A 19802-nucleotide genomic window follows, 5' to 3' on the forward strand; every position below is an offset into this window, starting at 1 on the left:
AGGCGGGAGCTATCAAATGTGTGACCTACTCCTCCATGGCCGCCACCGGAAGTCCTTTACATTTATGATAATACCACAAAGAGGTTGAGGGATCTGTTTGTAGAATGTATGTTTGCGGGACTGGAGGAGATGATACAAAAATTTAATCTCCCAAGGGGGAGCACATTTAGGTATAAGACCATAAGACCATAAGACATAGGAGCGGAAGTAAGGCCATTCGGCCCATCGAGTCCACTCCACCATTCAATCATGGTTGATTTCAACTCCATTTACCCGCTCTCTCCCCATGGCCCTTAATTCCTCGAGAAATCAAGAATTTATATCTGTATCTGTAGGTGCGGGACTTTGCTCGCAAAGAACTAACTTTAAACCCACACTGATGGACAGGATGCTATCTTATGATCAGTTGGGAGAAGAAAAGAGATCTGATATATGGGGGTGGTTGCTGGAGACAGGGAAAGCTCTGGTGGAGGAATTAAAGCGGAATTAAAGCATATTTAATATGCCTTTTCCAACAAAGTGTAAACCCTCTAGTTTCTAGTTAGTCCCTTAGTGGCACTAATTCCTCCTTTAACCACCTTTTTATTATTTATATGCCTATAAAAGACTTCAGGATTCCCTTTTTAACTGGCTGGCGATATATTTTCATACTCCCTATTTGCTTCTCTTATTTGCTTTTTCTCCTTTCTGTTGAAATGTCTGCATTCAGCCTGATCTCAAGAAAACAAAGAAATTGGAATATTTTTCTGTTGGTAATAGCCTTGTCATATTTCTTTAAACTGTTGGAGAATTTTAAGTATGGTATTTGTTATATCCTGCCTGCTTACCACTGGCTGGGGATGAATGGCAATCCTACAATCCTTTGGGAGTATGAACTTCCCCAATGAGGGGGGCAGAGAAATCATTAGCAGGTTCCCTGCATAAATACAGTTGGCCAGTTTGGAATCAGCTAGAGAGGAGTGAGCAGCCAGGGAGCTCCTGCTTCTCCTGCTGCTCCTCCTTCTCCTCCTGCGGCTCCAGTCCCTGCTCCTACTGCATAAGAAGAATCACATCTGGGTTTGGGGTCAACCGCAAGAAACCACTTTTGGCGGGTAAAACAATAATTGTCGTTGTCTGTGTTACTAACCTACTATGATCCTGGAAAGCCTTTGCTCATCACGTGTGATGCATCCCCATATGGTATTGGGGCCATCCTATCCCACAAGATGGAGAACGGGGCCGAGTGGCCTATAGATTTCGCCTCCCGCACATTGACTGTAGCGGAAAAGAAGTACGCGCAGATCGAGAAGGAGGGCCTGGTGGTGGTCTTTGCAGTGAAACACCTCCACCAGTATGTGTATGACCGCCACTTCACTATCGTGATTGATGATAAGCCTTTGCTGGGACTTTACTCAGAGGATAAGCCAATACCGTCCACTGCTTCCGCACGGATCCAGCGCTGGGCTTTGTTGCTCGCTGCCTACGAGTATTCTCTGGAGCACAAATCAGGAACCCAAATAGCGAATGCTGACGCACTGAACCGATTGCCTATATCGACCGGCCCCATGTCAACCCCCACGACCGGTGAGGTGGTTGCAACCCTACGTTTTATGGACTTCTGGCCTGTTACGGCATCACAGATCTGTGAGTGGACTCAGACGGAGCCAGCCCTGTCAAAGGTTCGGCACATAGTCCCGTATAGCGAGTTGCAGGCATTTTCCTCCAAGCTGTCAGAATTCTTGTGGAGGACGCATGTGATTGTCCCGGAAAAGGACAGGAGCTGATACTAAGGAACTTGCACAATGGGCATCCGGGTGGGACCAAAATTAAAATGTTGGCCCAGAGTTATGTCTGGTGGTCAGGCCTGGACACCGACATTGAGAAGGTGACCCAAAATTGCTCCATTTGCCAGGAGCATCAGAAGCCTCCACCGGTCGCGCCCCTACATCACTGGGAATGGCCAGGGCGGCCTTGGGCGCGCTTGCATGCGGATTTCGCCTGCCCTTTTCAAGCATCCATGTTCCTGCTATTAATTGATGTCCAGTCTAAATGGTTAGAGGTGCATAAGATGGTAAACACAATGTCCTGCGTAACAATCAAGAAGATGCGTTTGACTTTCAGTTTGCATGGCCTCCCCGAGGTGCTGGTCACAGACAACAGCACTCCATTCACAAGTCAGGAGTTTGCGAGGTTCATGAAGATAACGACATACGCCATATCCGCACCGCTCCATACCACTCGGCTTCCAATGGGTTGGCGGAGCGTGCAGTGCAGACATTCAAACGAGGCCTAAAGAAGCAGTCTTCCGGGTCGATGGACACAAGACTGGCTCATTTTTTGTTTTAACACAGAACCACTCCCCATGTGGTGACTGGGGTAGCTCCCGCCAAACTCCTAATGGGCCGGAGACTTCGCACCCACCTTAGCATGGTTTTCCAGGACATTGGTGCAAAAGTACGCCTCACTCAAGAACGGCAGGGACATGGTTTTTCTCAGCATCGGCCGATTCGGCAGTTTGCACCCGGTGACCCAGTGTTCGTTCAAAATTCTGTTGGTGGTGCCCAGTGGGTCCCTGATGTTATCTTTTGCCGAGCGGGCCCTATATCTTACCAGGTGCAAGCCCAGGGTCATCCCCAGCGCAAGTATGTAGACCACGTTCGGTCCAGAAGATCATCTCTCCCAAAGATTCCCCACCCCCGGAGCTCATTTCTACAGCCACTGAGACCAGACACAGTGGAGAGTATTCCTCACAATCGTCCTCTGGTGCCGCAATCAAAGCCTGCGCTTGAGTGCAGAATCGTGTGGAGATAGAGACGGCGAGATGACGGAGGCAGCGGACTCCGAATCCGAGATGGAGACACGGGACGCCTCAGAGGGGGAGTCCTCAGTCCCACGGGCGGGGGATGTACAACCTTTACACCGTTCACCATGGACGCGCCGTTCTCCGTCTCGTTACATGCCTCCCGATCCAGTGCCTCGTGCAAATGGTCGGTGTTGAGGCCTGCAGCAAAACAAGTTTGACTCCAAGGTCTTCGTTGGATTCCTTGGACTTTAGGGGGAGGGATGTTATAACCTGCCTGCTGACCACTGGCTGGGGACTAATGGCAATTCCACAATCCTTTGGGAGTATGAGCTTCCCCAATGAGGTAGGGTGGGGAAATCATTAGCAGATTCCCTGCATAAATAAAGCTGGCCAGTTTGGAACCAGCTAGAGAGGAGTAAGTTGCTGCTGTTGTTGTATTTGTATATGTATATGTATGTATATGTATTTGTAAATAAATGTTATTTCTTTCTATCCTTCAACTCGTGCTGAATTCTTCGTAGCCCTCACAAAAGTATTCAAGCATGAGACAGTGTGACTGTGAGAATCTAAAGTAATAATAAGTGGCTGACATGGCAATGAACCTAAAGGGACTTCAAACAGAGGTCTACATAAGGCAACCACAGGAGTAGATTTGAATGGGTTGTTTTGGTTCGAATGAATACCTGCAGGGAGTGAAAGAAATGTATAGGTAGGTAAGGAAGAAAACGGTAAGCTTACTATCTTTTAATCCTAAGAGCAAAAGCGAATAAATGAATTTAATCAATAATAATAAATAATGATCTTTATTGTCACAAGTAGGCTTACATTAACACTGAAATCTGGGTAGAAAGCATTTCTAAAGAGACAATTGAGAAATCAAAGGGAAGGAATGCATTTAAGGGAATACTGAAACTTGCATGAGGAGGTAACTGTTACATCTCGCAGCAGGAAGCAGGAATCGCTGGTCAGAATTTCCAGAAAGCAGTGTGAACAAAGGCAAACCTGAAGAACCAGCTGCTCTCAACCTCGGAGGACATCTTAAGAGAAACAAAGGGCACGGGATGGTAAAAGGTAAAGGAATTCAATAGATTTTAAAACCTATAAGGATCTGATGAACAGAAAAGGGAAAGTTAGCTTTGAGGATAGTTAAGGTCTTGTGGAACTGTTTTAAAGTAGTGTTACCGTGTGATGCCATTTCTGTGTTTTAGTGTAATTCTGTTTTTTCCCTGAAAAAAACACTTACTTTATGATCAAATCATCACAAGTAGTCAGGGTGAGAATTTCTGGATATCCTAACCTCTCCTTATACTGTACAAATTGAAAAGAAAACACTTTGGTCGCTCTTTCAAATTTCTCCTCTACAATTTGGGGCAGCTCGGCACTTACCATCAGCTGTGACATTACGTGGTTCTGAATTACGTGGTCCAGGAACTCTGGATTTATTTTCCCTACATTGCCCGTTTGAAAACAATATAACTTGACTGTGCTCAAACTATTTCTTCTTTGAAAGTTAAAGAAATTAAATCAAAGTTCAAAAAAAATAAATTTAGAGTAGCCAATTCATTTTTTCCAATTAAGGCGCGATTTAGCATGGCCAATCCACCTACGCTGCACATCTTTGTGTTGTGGGGGCGAAACCAACACAAACACGGGGGGGAATGTGCAAACCCCACACGGAGAGTGTCCCAGAGCCGGGATCGAACCTGGGACCTTGGCGCCGTGAGGCATCAATGCTAACCACTGTGCCACCGTGCTGCCCAGAATTAAATCAAAGTTAAAGGAGAGGGTGGAAGTGCAGGTTAATGATAAGGACTTTCAATTAGTTAAAGGAGCCAAGGGCTCAGAAGTGAGTAAAGTTTCCAGACCATGTAATAGAACAGAGAGTATAGAAGGTGGCAGGAATCTAACCTCAGGCAGAGCAAAACAAAGTATGAGGAAGGACGTAATCAATGCAGGACTGAGGGTGTTGCAGCTAAATGCGCGCAGCACAAAGAATAAAGAACAAAGAAAAGTACAGCACAAGAACAGGCCCTTCGGCCCTCCAAGCCTGCGCCGACCATGCTGCCCATCTAAACTAAAATCTTCTACACTTCCGGGGACCGTATCCCTCTATTCCCATCCTTTTCATGTATTTGGCAAGATGCCCCTTAAACATCACTATCGTCCCTGCTTCCACCACCTCCTCCGGTAGCGAGTTCCAGGCACCCACTACCCTCTGTGTAAAAAACTTGTCTCGCACATCTCCTCTAAACCTTGCCCCTTGCATCTTAAATCTATGCCCCCAGTAATTGAACCCTCTACCCTGCGAAAACATCTTCGACTATCTACTCCTGTATATGCCCCTCATAATTTTGACGACCTCTATCAGGTCACCCCTCAACCTTCTTCGTTCCAGTGAGAACAAAACAAATTTATTCAACCTCGAATGCCCTCCATGCCAGGCAACATCCTGGTAAATCTCTTCTGCACCCTCTCTAAAGCCTCCACATCTTTCTGATAGTGTGGCGACCAGAATTGGACACTATACTCTAAGTGTGGCCTAACTAAGGTTCTATACAGCTGCAACATGACTTGCCAATTCTTATACCCAATGGCCCGGCCAATGAAGGCAAGCATGCCGTATGCCTTCTTGACTACCTTCTCCACCTGTGTTGTCCCTTTCAGTGACCTGTGGACCTGTACACCAAGATCTCTCTGACTGTCAATACTCTTGAGGGTTCTACCATTCACTGTATATTCCCTACCTGTATTAGACCTTCCAAAATGCATCACCTCACATTTATCCAAATTAAACTCCATCTGCCATCTTGCCGCCCAAGTCTCCAAACAATCTAAATCTTGCTGTATCCTCTGACAGTCCTCATCGCTATCCGCAATTCCACCAAACTTTGTGTCGTCCGCAAACTTACTAATCAGAAGTTACATTTTCCTCCAAATCATTTATATATACTATGAACAGCAAATGTCCCAGCACTGATCCCTGTGGAACACCACTAGTCACAGTCCTCCAATCAGAAAAGCACCCTTCCATTGCCACTCTCTGCCTTCTATGACCTAGCCAGTTCTGTATCCATCTTGCCAGCTCACCTCTGATCCCGTGTGACTTCACCTTTTGTACCAGTCTGCCATGAGGGACCTTGTCAAAGGCCTTACTGAAGTCCATATAGACAACATCCACTGCCCTACCTACATCAATCATCTTTGCGACCGCCTTGAAAAACTCTATCAAGTTAGTGAGACACGACCTCCACTTGACAAAACCATGCTGCCTCTCACTAATAAGACCCCTTGCTTCCAAATGGGAGTAGATCCTGTCTCGAAGAATTCTCTCTAGTATTTTCCCGACCACTGACGTAAAGCTCACTGGCCTGTAGTTCCCTGGATTATCCTTGCTCCCCTTCTTAAACAAAGGGACAACATTGGCTATTCTCCAGACCTCCGCGACATCATCTGAAGACAGTGAGGATCCAAAGATTTCTGCCAAGGCCTCAGCCATTTCCTCTCTTGCCTCCTTCAGTATTCTGGGGTAGATCCCATCAGACTTTGGGGACTTATCCACCTTAATATTTTTCAAGACGCCCAACACCTCGTCTTTTTGGATCTCAATGTGACCCAGGCTATCTACACACCCTTCGCCAGACTCAACATCCACCAATACCTTATCTTTGGTGAATACTGATGCAAAGTATTCATTTAGTACCTCGCCCATTTCCTCTGGCTCCACACATAGATTCCCTCCCTTGTCCTTCAGTGGGCCAACGCTTTCCCTGGCTACCCTCTTGCTTTTTATGTATGTGTAAAAAGCCTTGGGATTTTCCTTAACCCTATTTGCCAATGATTTTTCATGACACCTTTCAGCTCTCCTGGCTCCTTGCTTAAGTTCCTTCCTACTTTGTTTATATTCCACACAGGCTTTGTCTATTCCCAGCCTTGTAGCCCTGACATGCCCCCTTTTTCTTTTTGATGAGGCCTACAATATCCCTCGTTATCCAAGGATCGTGAAATTTGCTATATTTATCTTTCTTCCTCACAGGAACATGCCGGTCCTGAATTCCTTTCAACTGACATTTAAAAGTCTTCCACATGTCAGATGTTGATTTACCCTCAAACATCCGCCCCCAATTTATGTTCTTCAGTTCCCGCTTGATATTGCTGTTATTAGCCTACCCCCAATTTAGCACATTCATCCAAGGACCACTCTTATCCTTGTCTACCAGCACTTTAAAACTTACTGAATTGTGGTCACTGTTCCCGTAATGCTTCCTGACTGAAACATCTACCACCTGGCCGGGCTCATTCCCCAATACCAGTTCCAATTCAGCTCCTTCCCTAGTTGGACTATCTATATATTGTTTTAAGAAGCCCTCCTGGATGCTCCTTACAAACTCTGCCCTGTCCAAGCCCCTAGCACTAAGTGAGTCGCAGTCAATATTGGGGAAGTTAAAGTCTCCCATTACAACAACCCTGTTGTTTTTACTTGTTTCCAAAATCTGTCTACCTATCTGCTCCTCTATCTCCCGCTGGCTGTTGGGAGGCCTGTAGTAAACCCCCAACATTGTGACTGCACCCTCCTTATTCCTGATCTCTACTCATAGAGCCTCGCTGCCCTCTGAGGTGTCCTCCCGCAGTACAGCTGTGATATTCTCCCTAACCAGTAGCGCAACTCCGCCACCCCTTTTACATCCCGCTCTATCCCGCCTGAAACATCTAAATCCTGGAACAATTAGCTGCCACTCCTGTCCTTCCCTCAACCAGGTCTCTGTAATGGCAATAACATCATAGTTCCGAGTACTAATCCAAGCTCTAAGTTTATCTGCCTTACCTGTAATACTTCTTGCATTAAAACATATGCACTTCAGGCCACCAGACCCGCTGTTTTCAGCAACATCTCCCTGTCTGCTCTTCCTCAGAACCATACTGTCCCTGCTCCCTAGTTCTCCCTCAATGTTTTCACCTTCTGACCTATTGCTCCGGTTCCCACCCCCCGCCATACTAGTTTAAACCCTCCCGTGTGACACTAGCAAACCTCGCGGCCAGGATATTTATGCCTCTCCCGTATAGATGCAACCCGTCCTTCTTATTCAGGTCACACCTGCCCCAGAAGAGCTCCCAGTGGTCCAGATAACTAAACCTTCCCTCCTACACCAGCTGTTTAACCACGTGCTCTATCTTCCTATTTCTAGCCTCACTGGCACGTAGCACAGGGAATAATCGCGAGATTACAACTCTTGAGGTCATTTCTTTTAACTTTCTGCCAGCTCCCTGAACTCCTGCTGCAGGACCTCATCCCCCTTCCTGTACGGAACAAGGTAAACTTGTTGCGCACATTAAAATTGGCTGGTACAATGTTGTGGGAATCACAGAGACTTGGCTGCAAGGGGATTGGGGCTGGGATCTGCATATCCAAGGATATGTGTCCTATCGAAAGGACAGGCAGATGGGCAGAGGGGGCGGGGTTGCATTGTTCGTAAGGGATGAAGTTAAATCGATAGCAAGAAGCAATATAGGATCAAAAGACGTACAGAATCTGTGTGGGTAGAGTTGAGGTATCGCAAAGGTAAAGAGACCCTGATGGGAGTTATGTACAGGCCCCCTAGCAGTAGTCAGGATGTGGGACAGAAAACAAATCAGGGGATAGAAAAGGCATATATAAAAGGCAATATTACAATAATCATGGGGATCTTTAATATGCAGGTGAACTGGGAAAATCTGGTTGGTAGTGAATCCCAAGAAAGTGAGTTTGTGGAATGTCAAAGAGATTTTTTTTGGAGCAGCTTGCGACAGAGCCCACTAGGGAACAGGCAATTCTGGATTTGGTGATGTGTAATGAGGCAGACTTGATTAGGGAACTTAGGGTGAAGGAACCCTTCGGGAGCAGTGACCACAATATGATAGAAAGTAACCTGCAGTTTGGGAGGGAGAAGCTGCAATCAGATGTTGAGGTGTAACAATTAAATAAGGGTAACTACAAAGACATGAGGGAGGAGCTGGTCAGAGTTGATTGGAAAAGGCTAGTAATATAAAAGAAGATTGGAAGACTTTTATTCAATATATGAAAGGCAAAAATAGACATTGCACCACTGGAAAATTAGGCTGGAGAAGTATTAATAGGAAACAAAGTAATGGCAGAGGAACTGAATAGTTACTTCACATCAGTCTTCACGGTGGAAGACACCAGTGGGATGTCAGAGCTCCAGGAGAATCAGGGGCATAGGTGAGTGTCGTGGCCATCACTAAGGAGAAAGTTCTGGGGAAACTGAAAGGTCTGAAGGTGGATAAATCACCTGGACTGGATGGACTACACCCCAGGGTTCTAAAAGAGATAGCTGAAGAGATTGTGGAGGCATTGTTGAAGAATTTTCAGCAATCACTGAAAAGGCAAGGAGGATCCCAGAGAACTGGAAAGTGGCTAATGTAACACCGCTGTTTAAGAAGGGAGGGAGGCAGAAGATGGGAAATTATAGGACGGTTAGTTTGACTTCGGTCATTGGTAAGATTTTGCGGAGTACTTGGATTTTCATGATAAAATAGGACCGAGTCAGCATGGCTTCATCAAGGGGAGGTCATGTCTGACAAATCTGTTAGAATTCTTTGAGTCGGTAACAAGGACGTTAGACAAAGGAGAACCAGTGGACGTGATTTATTTAAATTTCCAGAAGGCCTTTGATAAGGTGCTGCACAGGAGATTGTTAAATAAGCCCATGGCGTTAAGGGTTAAATCCTGAGGATTGGCTGACTGGCAGAAGGCAGAGAGTGAGGATAAAGGGGTCTTTTTCAGGATGGCAGTCGGTAACTAGTGGTGTGCCTGAGGGGTCTGTGCTGGGATCACAACTTTTCGCAATATACATTAAAGATCTGGTAGAAGGAACTAAAGGCACTGTTGCTAAGTTTGCAGATGATACAAAGTTCTGGAGAGGGACAGGTAGTATTGAGGAAGCAGGGGGGTTGCAGAAGGACTTGGACGGGCTAGGAGAGTGGGCAAAGAAATGGCAGATGGAATATAATGTGGAAGTGTGAGGTTATGCACTTTGGAAGGGAGATTGGAGAAATCGACTATTTCCTAAATGGGGCAATGCTTAGTAAATCAGAAGCACAAAGGGACTTGGGAGTCCTTGTTCACGATTCTCTTAAGGTTAACGTGCAGGTTCAGTTGGCAGTTAGGAAGACAAATACAATGTTAGCATTCATATCGAGAGGGCTTGAATACAAGAACAGGGATGTACTTCTGAGGCTGTATAAGACTCTGGCCAGACCCCATTTGCAGTTATGAGCAGTTTTGGGCCCCATATCTGAGGAAGGGTGTGCTGGCCTTGGAAAGGGTCCAGAGAAGGTTCACAAGAATGATCCCTAGAATGAAGAGCTTGTCTTATGAGAACCGGTTGAGGACTCTGGCTCTGTACTAATTGGAGTTTAGAAGGATGAGGGGGGAAAACGTATTGAAACTTACAGGATTCTGCGAGGGCTGGATAGAGTGGTCGTGGAGAGGATGTTTCCACTTGTTGGAGAAACTAGAACCAGAGGACTCAATCTCAGACAAAAGGGATGATCCTTTAAAACAGAGATGAGGAGGAATTTCTTCAGTCAGAGGGTAGTGAATCTGTGGAACACTTTGCCTCAGAAGGCTGCAGAGGCCAAATTGCTGGGTGTCTTTAAGACGGAGATAGATAGGTTCTTGACTAATAAGGGATCAGGGTTTAGGGGGAGAAGGCAGGAGAATGGGGATGAGAAAAATATCAGCCATGATTGAATGGCAGAACAGACTCGATGGGCCGAGTGGCCTAATTCTGCTTCTGTGTCTTGTGGTCTTATAGTCTTATTGTTCAGCTACTGTTTTTCTTGACAACCTTAGTCTCCAATTAATTACTTTGACCCCACCTAATAACTTACTATTACTTATTCTAGTGCAATCTATCTCTCCCAGTATTCTGTGCCCCTTTTAATTCCTCTCTGATGTAACCTCCTAGTTCCGAATCCTCAACCAAGATTTAAATCATTAAATCTTCCCCAGAGTTGCATCCAATGTCTCAAGAATCTAACATCCTTCCTCCTGTGCCATCTTTCCAGCCACATCTTCAGCATTATAGTCCTATTTCTATACTCACCTTTGCGTGGTATTGGATGTAATCCAGGAAATTTACTTTTGAGGTCATGCTTGCTAATTTCCTACATAGCTCCGTAAAATACTGAGATCAGACCACATTACTCTTTCTGTTGATGTTGTTTGCACTGCTGGCTATTTGCCCTCCCTCATCAAGGTGCTGTGCAGCTATTTTAGTGACAGCTTTTACTCTGGCGTTCGGTACTAAATACATTTTCTCAGAAAAGTTCTGAACCCAACTGTTGCAATTATAGCATGAGAAATTAAACATCTGAAGGAGGATTTGTAAATTAGTTGTGGTGTACTGGGAACAGGCTGACAAGATACTAGGCTGGGAACAGAAACTGCCAAATGGGACACTGTCTGGAACCCATCCTGGCTAACTACAAGAGCACTAAAGTCAACACACAAACTCATCATCACTGTACGGACTTTGTGATTACCCACTCAGGTTTACACAAAAGAACAAGACCACAAAACCACTCAGGTTTACACAAAAGAACAAGACCATGCTATGAATATGTAACTTACTTCCAGACACAGGTGACCAACCTTGTAACACGACAAACAAAGAAACCATGAGACTCCATAATGAGCTAATAGCTGGCCAGACAAGAGTGTTTCAGAGGACAGTGCATCTTGATTGAATCGCCCTGGCTGAACAGGAGTACCCTGTTTATTGCCATTAACAAATTTAAGTCTGGATGAGATATTTATCATAGATTATCATAGAATTTACAGTGCAGAAGGAGGCCATTTGGCCCCTCGAGTCTGCACCGGCTCTTGGAAAGAGCACCCTACCCAAGGTCAACACCTCCATCCTATCCCCATAACCCCACCCAACACTAAGGGCAATTTTGGACACTAAGGGCAATTTATCAAGGCCAATCCACCTAACCTGCACATCTTTGGACTGTGGGAGGAAACCGGAGCACCCGGAGGAAACCCACACACACACTGGGAGGATGTGCAGACTCTGCACAGACAGTGACCCAAGCTGGAATCGAACCTGGGACCCTGGAGCTGTGAAGCAATTATGCTATCCACAATGCCACCGTGCTGCCCCTTACTCAGACCAGGCGTATACCTATGACTTAGTGCTGGCAGTACTGGTATAAAAGAAGAATCAACAGAACAGATAACCTGAGAGTCCCCCAAGCACAGCCATCACAAGAAATAGAAACTTTGGGTTCAGAGTCCAGAGAAGATATGCACATCGAGTGATCATAGCCTGGCCAACCTCCTTCACTAAGTGTGGGTATTATCTAGAGTTCAGCTGTGATTCTGAGTCATATTTTGTGTGAATGAGAGAATTGTGAATCAAATTGGGTTAAACCATGTACCTGTTTTGTCCTTTGTTCATCTCATAAGGCACCTGGGTAAAACCTTATGGTCAAAATGTCTGATAATTTACAGACAACACAATTAAAAATATATATACATTTTCCAGAACAATTTGAAGTCCTGTGTGTTGATGACATCATGGAATTGATTTAGATTACCAAGAATCTTAAGAGTATATTGGAGCTGAATTAACGTCAGCCATTAACCCAGAGTACTTGCAGTATTTGTATAATTTAAACACTGTTTATCACAACAGTTAATTATTACCCGAGATTTATTTGGTAGAGTGCTTCAGCATTTACAGTGGATACTCCAGGTTTATTCTAGACATTCAAGTGTACACATCGGGGCTTTTCACAGTAACTTCATTGCAGTGTTAATGTAAGCCTACTTGTGACAATAAAAAGATTATTATTATCTGTGGAATCTAAACATTTGCCACTGTAAACTGTATCTTCAAACTCTTCACTTGTAGTTAGCTCAGATGTATTGAGAATAATTAGCAGTTGCATGGTTCGAAATCTATGAGTACTCAGTTTGTGGAAAACACCTATAAATTGTTATGGACCCAAGCATGTGGCAGAACTGGTAGAAAGGAGGATAATTCTCTCTTCTTATTGAATCCACCACTTCATTGTCAGCTGTGGCTCAACAATCAAACTCTCACCTCTGAGTGAGCAGATGGTAGGTTCAAATTTCGATCCGGAGACTTGAGCACAAAGTCACTTTATTACTGAGAGAGTGCAGCACTGTTGGAGATGCAATCTTTTAGATGGGATGTTAAAGTGGAAGCATATGATCCCATGGCATCATTTGAAGAAGAGCAGGACAGTTTCTCCCAGTATCTTGGTCAACTTTTATTCCTCAACAAATACCTAAAATAGATTATCCGATCATTTATCTAATTATAGATCATTGATCGCAGAATTTACAGTGCAGAAGGAGGCCATTTGGCCCATTGAGTCTGCACGGCCCTTGGAAAGAGCACCCTAACTAAGCCCACACCTCCATCCTATCCCTGTAACCCAGTCACCGCACCCAACCTTTTTGGACACTAAGGGCAATTTAGCATGACCAATCCCATTTGTGCATTACACCATGATCTCAACAGATATATAGCCCTGAAGATTAAGTCCAAAACTCCTCCCAGCTTTTCAGTCGGCTCTCTTCACTTTGCTGTATCAGGGCGAGTATTCTAATGTCCTTCCAAAGATCCTTGAATTGACAGCAGCAACATCTATTTTGGGGACTCTTTGTTTCTCAAATCTTCCAAAGTCCCTTCTGTTCTGTCTTCTTCCTTCTCAACAGAAAACTGCCTCTTACAAGCATCCTGTTATCCTGCTTCTTTAACCAATAGCATCTCTCTCTTTCTCACTCTGTATTTCTGTCTGAGAGTCTGTGTCTACAAAGATCAGGTGCTCTCTTTTGTGTCAAGGTGTGAAAACAGACACTTGATTTTCTAAAGGTTTGGCCATGGGCTTCTTTTTTTCATGACAACCAAATCACATGGGCCTTTTTCTGGCCAGGATTTAATATGATTTCATCACTCCTAATTCCAAGATATTCTGGTTTACTTTAAATTAAAGGAGATAGTTTAAATCATAACTGCCTAGTAAAGTCTCACATTTATAACAGGCTGCAGAATGAGCTCATATTGAAACTCCATCATAGTCATTTGAGATTGGTATTGTTGCAGTTTTCTATTTAGTTACTTGCCTGCTATTTAGCTGAGGAACAGTTTTGATTGACTTTTAAATTATAAAATTTGTAGGGCAAAGATTTGGTTGACCAGGGAAACATTTTAATGCATTATTTTATTCTTTCATAGAAGGTGGACATTGCTAGTTAGGCCAGCATTTATTGCCCATGTCTAATTGCCCTTGAGCAGATGGTGGTGAGCCACCTTCATGAACGATGTGGTAAAGGTGTACCAGTAGGCGGCAGGGTAGCACAATGGTTAGCACTGTTGCTTCACTGCGCCAGGGACCCAGGTTCAATTCCCAGCTTGGGTCACTGTCTGTGCAGAGTCTGCACATTCTCCCCATGTCTGTGTGGGTGTCCTCCGGGTGCTCCGGTTTCGACAAGTCCTGAAAGACCTGCTTGTTCAGCGATTAAGCGTTCTAAATTTTCCCTCAGTTTACCCGAACAGTTACCGGAGTGTAGTGTGGTAATAATCTTTATTGTCACAAGTAGGCTTACATTTACACTGCAATGAAGTTGCTGTGAAAAACCGCAGTAACTTAATTGCAGTGCTAATGTAAGCCCACTTGTGACACTAATAAAGATTATTATTATTATATTGTTCAGAAGGAAGTTTTAGACATAGAACAGTACAGCACAGAACAGGCCCTTCGGCCCTCGATTTTGTGCCGAGCAATGATCACCCTACTCAAACCCACGTATCCACCCTATACCCGTAACCCAACAACACCCCCGCCCCCCGCTTAACCTTACTTTTTAGGACACTACGGGCAATTTAGCATGGCCAATCCACCTAACCCGCACATCTTTGGACTGTGGGAGGAAACCGGAGCACCCGGAAGAAACCCACGCACACGCGGGAAGGACGTGTAGACTCCGCACAGACAGTGACCCAACCGGGAATCGAACCTGGGACCCTGGAGCTGTGAAGCATTTATGCTAACCACCATGCTGCCGTGCTGCCCTTTTTGAGTAACCATTCCACTGCAACCTATTTCACTATTTGTATTGGTAATATGGACATTCCAAATGTTGATCCTTCTCTCCTAATGGCTCCAACCGTATGAGACACTGATACTATCTATGTTAGCATTCTTCGTACTGTCCTTGTCCCTGCTTTCCTCAGTTGGGATTCTTTGCAATGCACGAGGATAGGTTATCTTCGCTTATTTAAATAGCTGCTAAAATCACTGAACTCATAGCAAACAGACTGGAATGCTGCTGCCAATCAGAATAAAAGTAGCATGTAAATGTGTAATATTCTAATCCATCTGGCTCTAAAGATTGAATCACTAAAATAACCTTAGGTACTGTGCCATGGAGCCAACTGCAAAATATTTGAGAAACTTTACAGTTTGTAAACAAAGCAAATACGCACCAAGGTAGTGTTAAGAAAGCTTTTGCTTTCATTTGTAAACATATGGCTCAAAAAACTTCAAAAATATTCCAGACACCTACATTGTTACAATAGAATAGTTACTATTTCTGAATGTAAATTCATCATTTACTTTGCCTGAAGGCAGCGTGGCAGGATAAACAAATCAAAACCATAAATAGCTCCTTTATTTCCTTGTGCTGTATATACCATATTGTCTGCACAGTTGAATAAACTTTAATGTCTGTTTAATGATGCATTAATTTGTAATACATCTGAAGCTGCAGAAGGCTCCACACTAGTATCTGCATTGTTTTAAAAATAAGCTACTGTAATAGTGTAATACTATAATACTGTAATAAAAAAAAATAAAACATTAACAAATTACTGGTCATATGCAGCACAAATTAATGGATCAAGATATGAACAAATAAGTTGTATTGGAATAGGAGTTGTGAGGCTGGTCCCAAATTGAGTTGAAAAACTGAAGAAATCAGCATGATCTATCCTGATGTGATTCAGAAATATTTACAAACCTAGTTATAAGAACATAAGAACTAGGAACATGAGTAGGCCATCTGGCCCCTCGAGCCTGCTCCGCCATTCAATGTGATCATGGTTGATCTTTTGTGGACTCAGCTCCACTTTCCGGCCCGAATACCATAACCCTTAATCCCTTTATTCTTCAAAAAACTATCTATCTTTAACTTAAAAACATTTAATGAAGGAGCCTCAACAGCTTCACTGGGCAAGGAATGCCATAGATTCACAACCCTTTGGGTGAAGAAGTTCCTCCCAAGCTCAGTCCTAAATCTACTTCCCCTTATTTTGAGGCTATGCCCCAAAATATAGCCCCCAAATTATAGTTTGTTTAATTCAGTTGCGTATATTCTACTTACTAATTTCACAAATAATTTCCAGAAATGACACAAATCTGAAGGAACTTTGACTTTTAGCCAGATGTAATTGGATGGGTTGAAGTTATATCCTGACACTGACTGAGAAACATTCTCTTATTTGTCCTTGAGAAGAAAGAATAATAAACCAACATTTTGTAGTTTCCTGAACAAGTACACATCAACTTACAAACAGAATTCCAGTTTTCCAAACTCTTGAAATTAACCTGTGTGATTACGACTCATTGTTTATCACCCAAATTCTTCTTGGGGCATTGTAAAATACTTAGGGGAGAATTCCCCGTATGAAAGATTGAGGGCGGAATTCTCCGCAAGGCCCGACACTGTCGTGAAACCCGGAGAGGTTCACGACGCCATCGGAAGCCTCTTCCGGCCCCCTATTCTCCCCTCCCCGGGGGGATAGGAGGGCCATACCGGGAAACTCGGAGGATGGGCCTTGTCCGCGGCGGCACCTAATGACGTCAGCCACGCATGCGCGGGTTGGACAGCTCAAACCCGCGCATGCGCGGTTGCCGTCTTTCCCCTCAGCCGCCCCGCAAGACGTGGCGGCTTGATCTTGCGGGGTGGCGGAGGGGAAAGAGTGCGTCCCCTTGAGACGCCGGCCTGACGATCGGTGGGCACCGATCGTGGACCCATCCCCTCCCGAGCACGGTCGTGGTGCTCGATCCCCGATCCACCCCCCACAGGCCCCACACTTACCTGGCGCGCTATGTTCATGACAGCAGCAACCAGGTGTGGTTACCGCCATCATGAACAGGTCAGGAATGGCAGGCCGCTCGGCCCATCCGGGCCGGAGAATCGCCGGTCGCCGAGAAAAACAGCAGCCCGCGTTTCTCCGAGCGGCGTGTCGCAAAACCGGACACGCCATTTTGGGGGGGGTGGGAGAATAGCGGGAGGTGCGGGAGCGGACCTCCCGCTATTCTCCCACCCATTGTGGTTGCGGAGAATCGCGCCCTAAGTGCTGACGCCAAGACTGAATCGCGAGTGTTCTACGTTGACAAAAGTGGTGCCGGGCCCGGAGCAATTCAGGATCCGTTAATGGGCTAGCACTGGCATCACGTAGAGTTCCAATGCATGCCAAACCTCAACCCAGCCAAGATGATTGCACTGATTGCGCTGGAGCACATCCACCCATTGATGGGTCTGCTGGGGCCAGAGGGTGCCTAGGGGGGTGGCCTAGCAGGGGACACTTTACTGTGGCTCTAAGTTCCCAGTGCACAGCCACATGGTTGCCTTGCAGGCTGCCACAATAGCGGTCCGTGCCTGGCCACCCCGACCCCATGGCTCACCTCCTAACTGCTCCCCGCCACTCCCACCAACACTGGTGGATGCCCCCGGGCAGTAGCACAACTGTCAGCACACTATTGTGCTGTTGGACAGACAATCTGTACCCCCTCTCACATCCTCAGCAGCCAAGGTGCCTGTTTTCTGATTTGAAATACAAGTGAACCTAGCTGTCGGTAATTCCTCCTGACGGAAGCGGAGCTTCGAGGAAGGTCCGGAAAATGCCGGGTCGGGCCCGTTAATGATATGCCAATGGCCTTTACTGTACAATGTAAAGGAAGGCATGTGGTACAGAGCACATTCATGCTACTGTTGAGGGACCGGAGCATGTCACTCCATTTGACGCCCAGCGCCAACCTCGATTATTGGCTGACACCGAATTCTCTGCCCGATCATATTTCACGATTCCGGCGTCATTGGATGGCAAATTCTGCCCCTTAGCTTTCAAGATTTTTGATAGATAGTTGCCTTCTCTTGATGGACTTGGCAAGATACAACACTACTTTTCACAGGGCCAGAAATTGTTTTAATTTGCAAAGTAAAATAATGAAAATATTCTTCCAAGAAACTGGAACACTCGACAACAGTATTCATTATTGTCCCTAAGTATTTGTACAAGTATAATTAGACTAATAGAATCATAGAATCCTAGTATTTGCAGTGCAGAAGGAGGCCATTCGGCCCATCGAGACTGAAAGAGCACACTTTCACGCCTCCACACCTCCACCCTATCCCAGTAACCCAGGCTAACATTTTTGGACACTAAGGGCAATTTATTATGGCCAATCCACCTAACCTGCACATCTTTGGACCATGGGAGGAAACCGGAGCACCCGGAGGAAACCCACGCAACACGGGGAGAACATGCAGATTCCGCACAGACAGTTACCCAAGTCGGGAATCGAATGTGGGACCCTGGAGCTGTGAAGAAACTGTGCTAACCACTGTGCTACTGTGCCACCCTAAGGATGTAACTAAGGATGTATCTGTGGGTATTTTTAACCGCTTTCGTTTTTTCTGCGTATTTCTGATTGATTTATCAGGTAGGGCTCTCGCGACTTGCATACAATAAACCTCTGCTTTATCCATTTCTGTATTTTTTACAAATGGATCAAATGCAATTGCAACAAATAACCTTTAAAAGTTGCTCCCAGTGGCTCAATAAAATTGTCCAGTGAATAGTTATGCTTTACAGACTAAGGGGTGTAATAATTTGTAAATATATTGCTAATTTCATTTGTGAAGATGTTCTGATTAATATGTTGTTTGTGTTATTTACGGAATTGTAATGGGTCATTGATTTTATTTTTGACCTAATGAGGGAGCTGAAAGGTTAATGATAAACAGCTCATACTTTCCACAGAAAACTCTGCCTGCCAGTTTTGCGCTAAATATGGATTGCCATATCACATGGTTAGCAAATAATGGAAGTAGGTTGTTAGCAAGTCTGGTGTTAGATGGTCAGACCACACGTAGACACGGGGTCAGGTAGCCAGGTCACTGTGGGGGGCCATGGCTACTATCCAGGTGGACCCAGAAGCCCAACTCCAATATTATCGAGCCCACTCAGTCCCTCACACCACAATCTGGAAAGTCAAGACCGAGCTTTGATGGCTGGATCATCCGGCCGGTGCATTTCGCCGATTGGGTGCCGCCGGTGGTCCCGTTGCTCAAACCGGATCAGACGGTTCGCCTTTGTGATGATTACAAGTCAACAGTGAATAAGATTTCTCGGTTAGACTGTTGCTCGCTGCCCATGATAGAGGATCTATAAGCTACATTGGCTGGTGGACCGACGTTTTCTAAACTCGATATGAGTAATGCTTATTTACAGCTATGTTTACGAGGAAGTATGTGACTATCAACACACACAAGGGTCTGTATGAATACACCTGGGTTCTGTTTGGTGTGTCCACAGCGTGTGCTGTGTTTCATCGTGAAATGGAGGGCAATTTGCGCTACTTACCGTGTGTTGCCATCTATCTTGATTGTTAAGTAATAGGTTAAGAGACATTGCAATTAGTTGTCTAATTTATGTTAAGTGTCCAATAATTGACACTGATATGTAAAGGGGCTTCAGGTGGCCTCTGGGTCTGGTGATGTGTAGAGATTTGTGCAGAGTCTGTTGGAAGAAATAAAAGTGTGTTGGTGAAAAAGGAACCGAACTATTTTCTCTTCATACCACAGCATCTAATACGTCTAACAATTGGGAGCAGAGGATGGTTGCTGTGTAAACGTGAAGGGTTGAAAGATACAATTTTTCCCAATCAAACCAAGGAGTGAGTGAAAAAAAAAGGATAT

General features: G+C 45.0%; 2 protein-coding genes across 2 annotated transcripts in view; one reads left to right on the forward strand and one right to left on the reverse strand.

Moving 5' to 3' along the window:
* The window catches only part of LOC119966418 (very-long-chain (3R)-3-hydroxyacyl-CoA dehydratase 1-like), a 188530-nt gene that overhangs the window by 150858 nt on the left and 17870 nt on the right, over positions 1-19802 (reverse strand). The window lies entirely within an intron of this gene.
* The window catches only part of stam (signal transducing adaptor molecule (SH3 domain and ITAM motif) 1), a 133672-nt gene continuing 117693 nt past the window's right edge, over positions 3824-19802 (forward strand). Inside the window, exon 1 of the mRNA XM_038798036.1 lies at positions 3824-3853. Within this exon, the coding sequence (XP_038653964.1) occupies positions 3844-3853 (10 nt within the window). The 5' untranslated portion in view covers positions 3824-3843. The remainder of the gene's footprint in view (positions 3854-19802) is intronic.

This window comes from Scyliorhinus canicula, chromosome 5, assembly GCF_902713615.1.
Source record: "Scyliorhinus canicula chromosome 5, sScyCan1.1, whole genome shotgun sequence".
Lineage (NCBI taxonomy): Eukaryota > Metazoa > Chordata > Chondrichthyes > Carcharhiniformes > Scyliorhinidae > Scyliorhinus > Scyliorhinus canicula.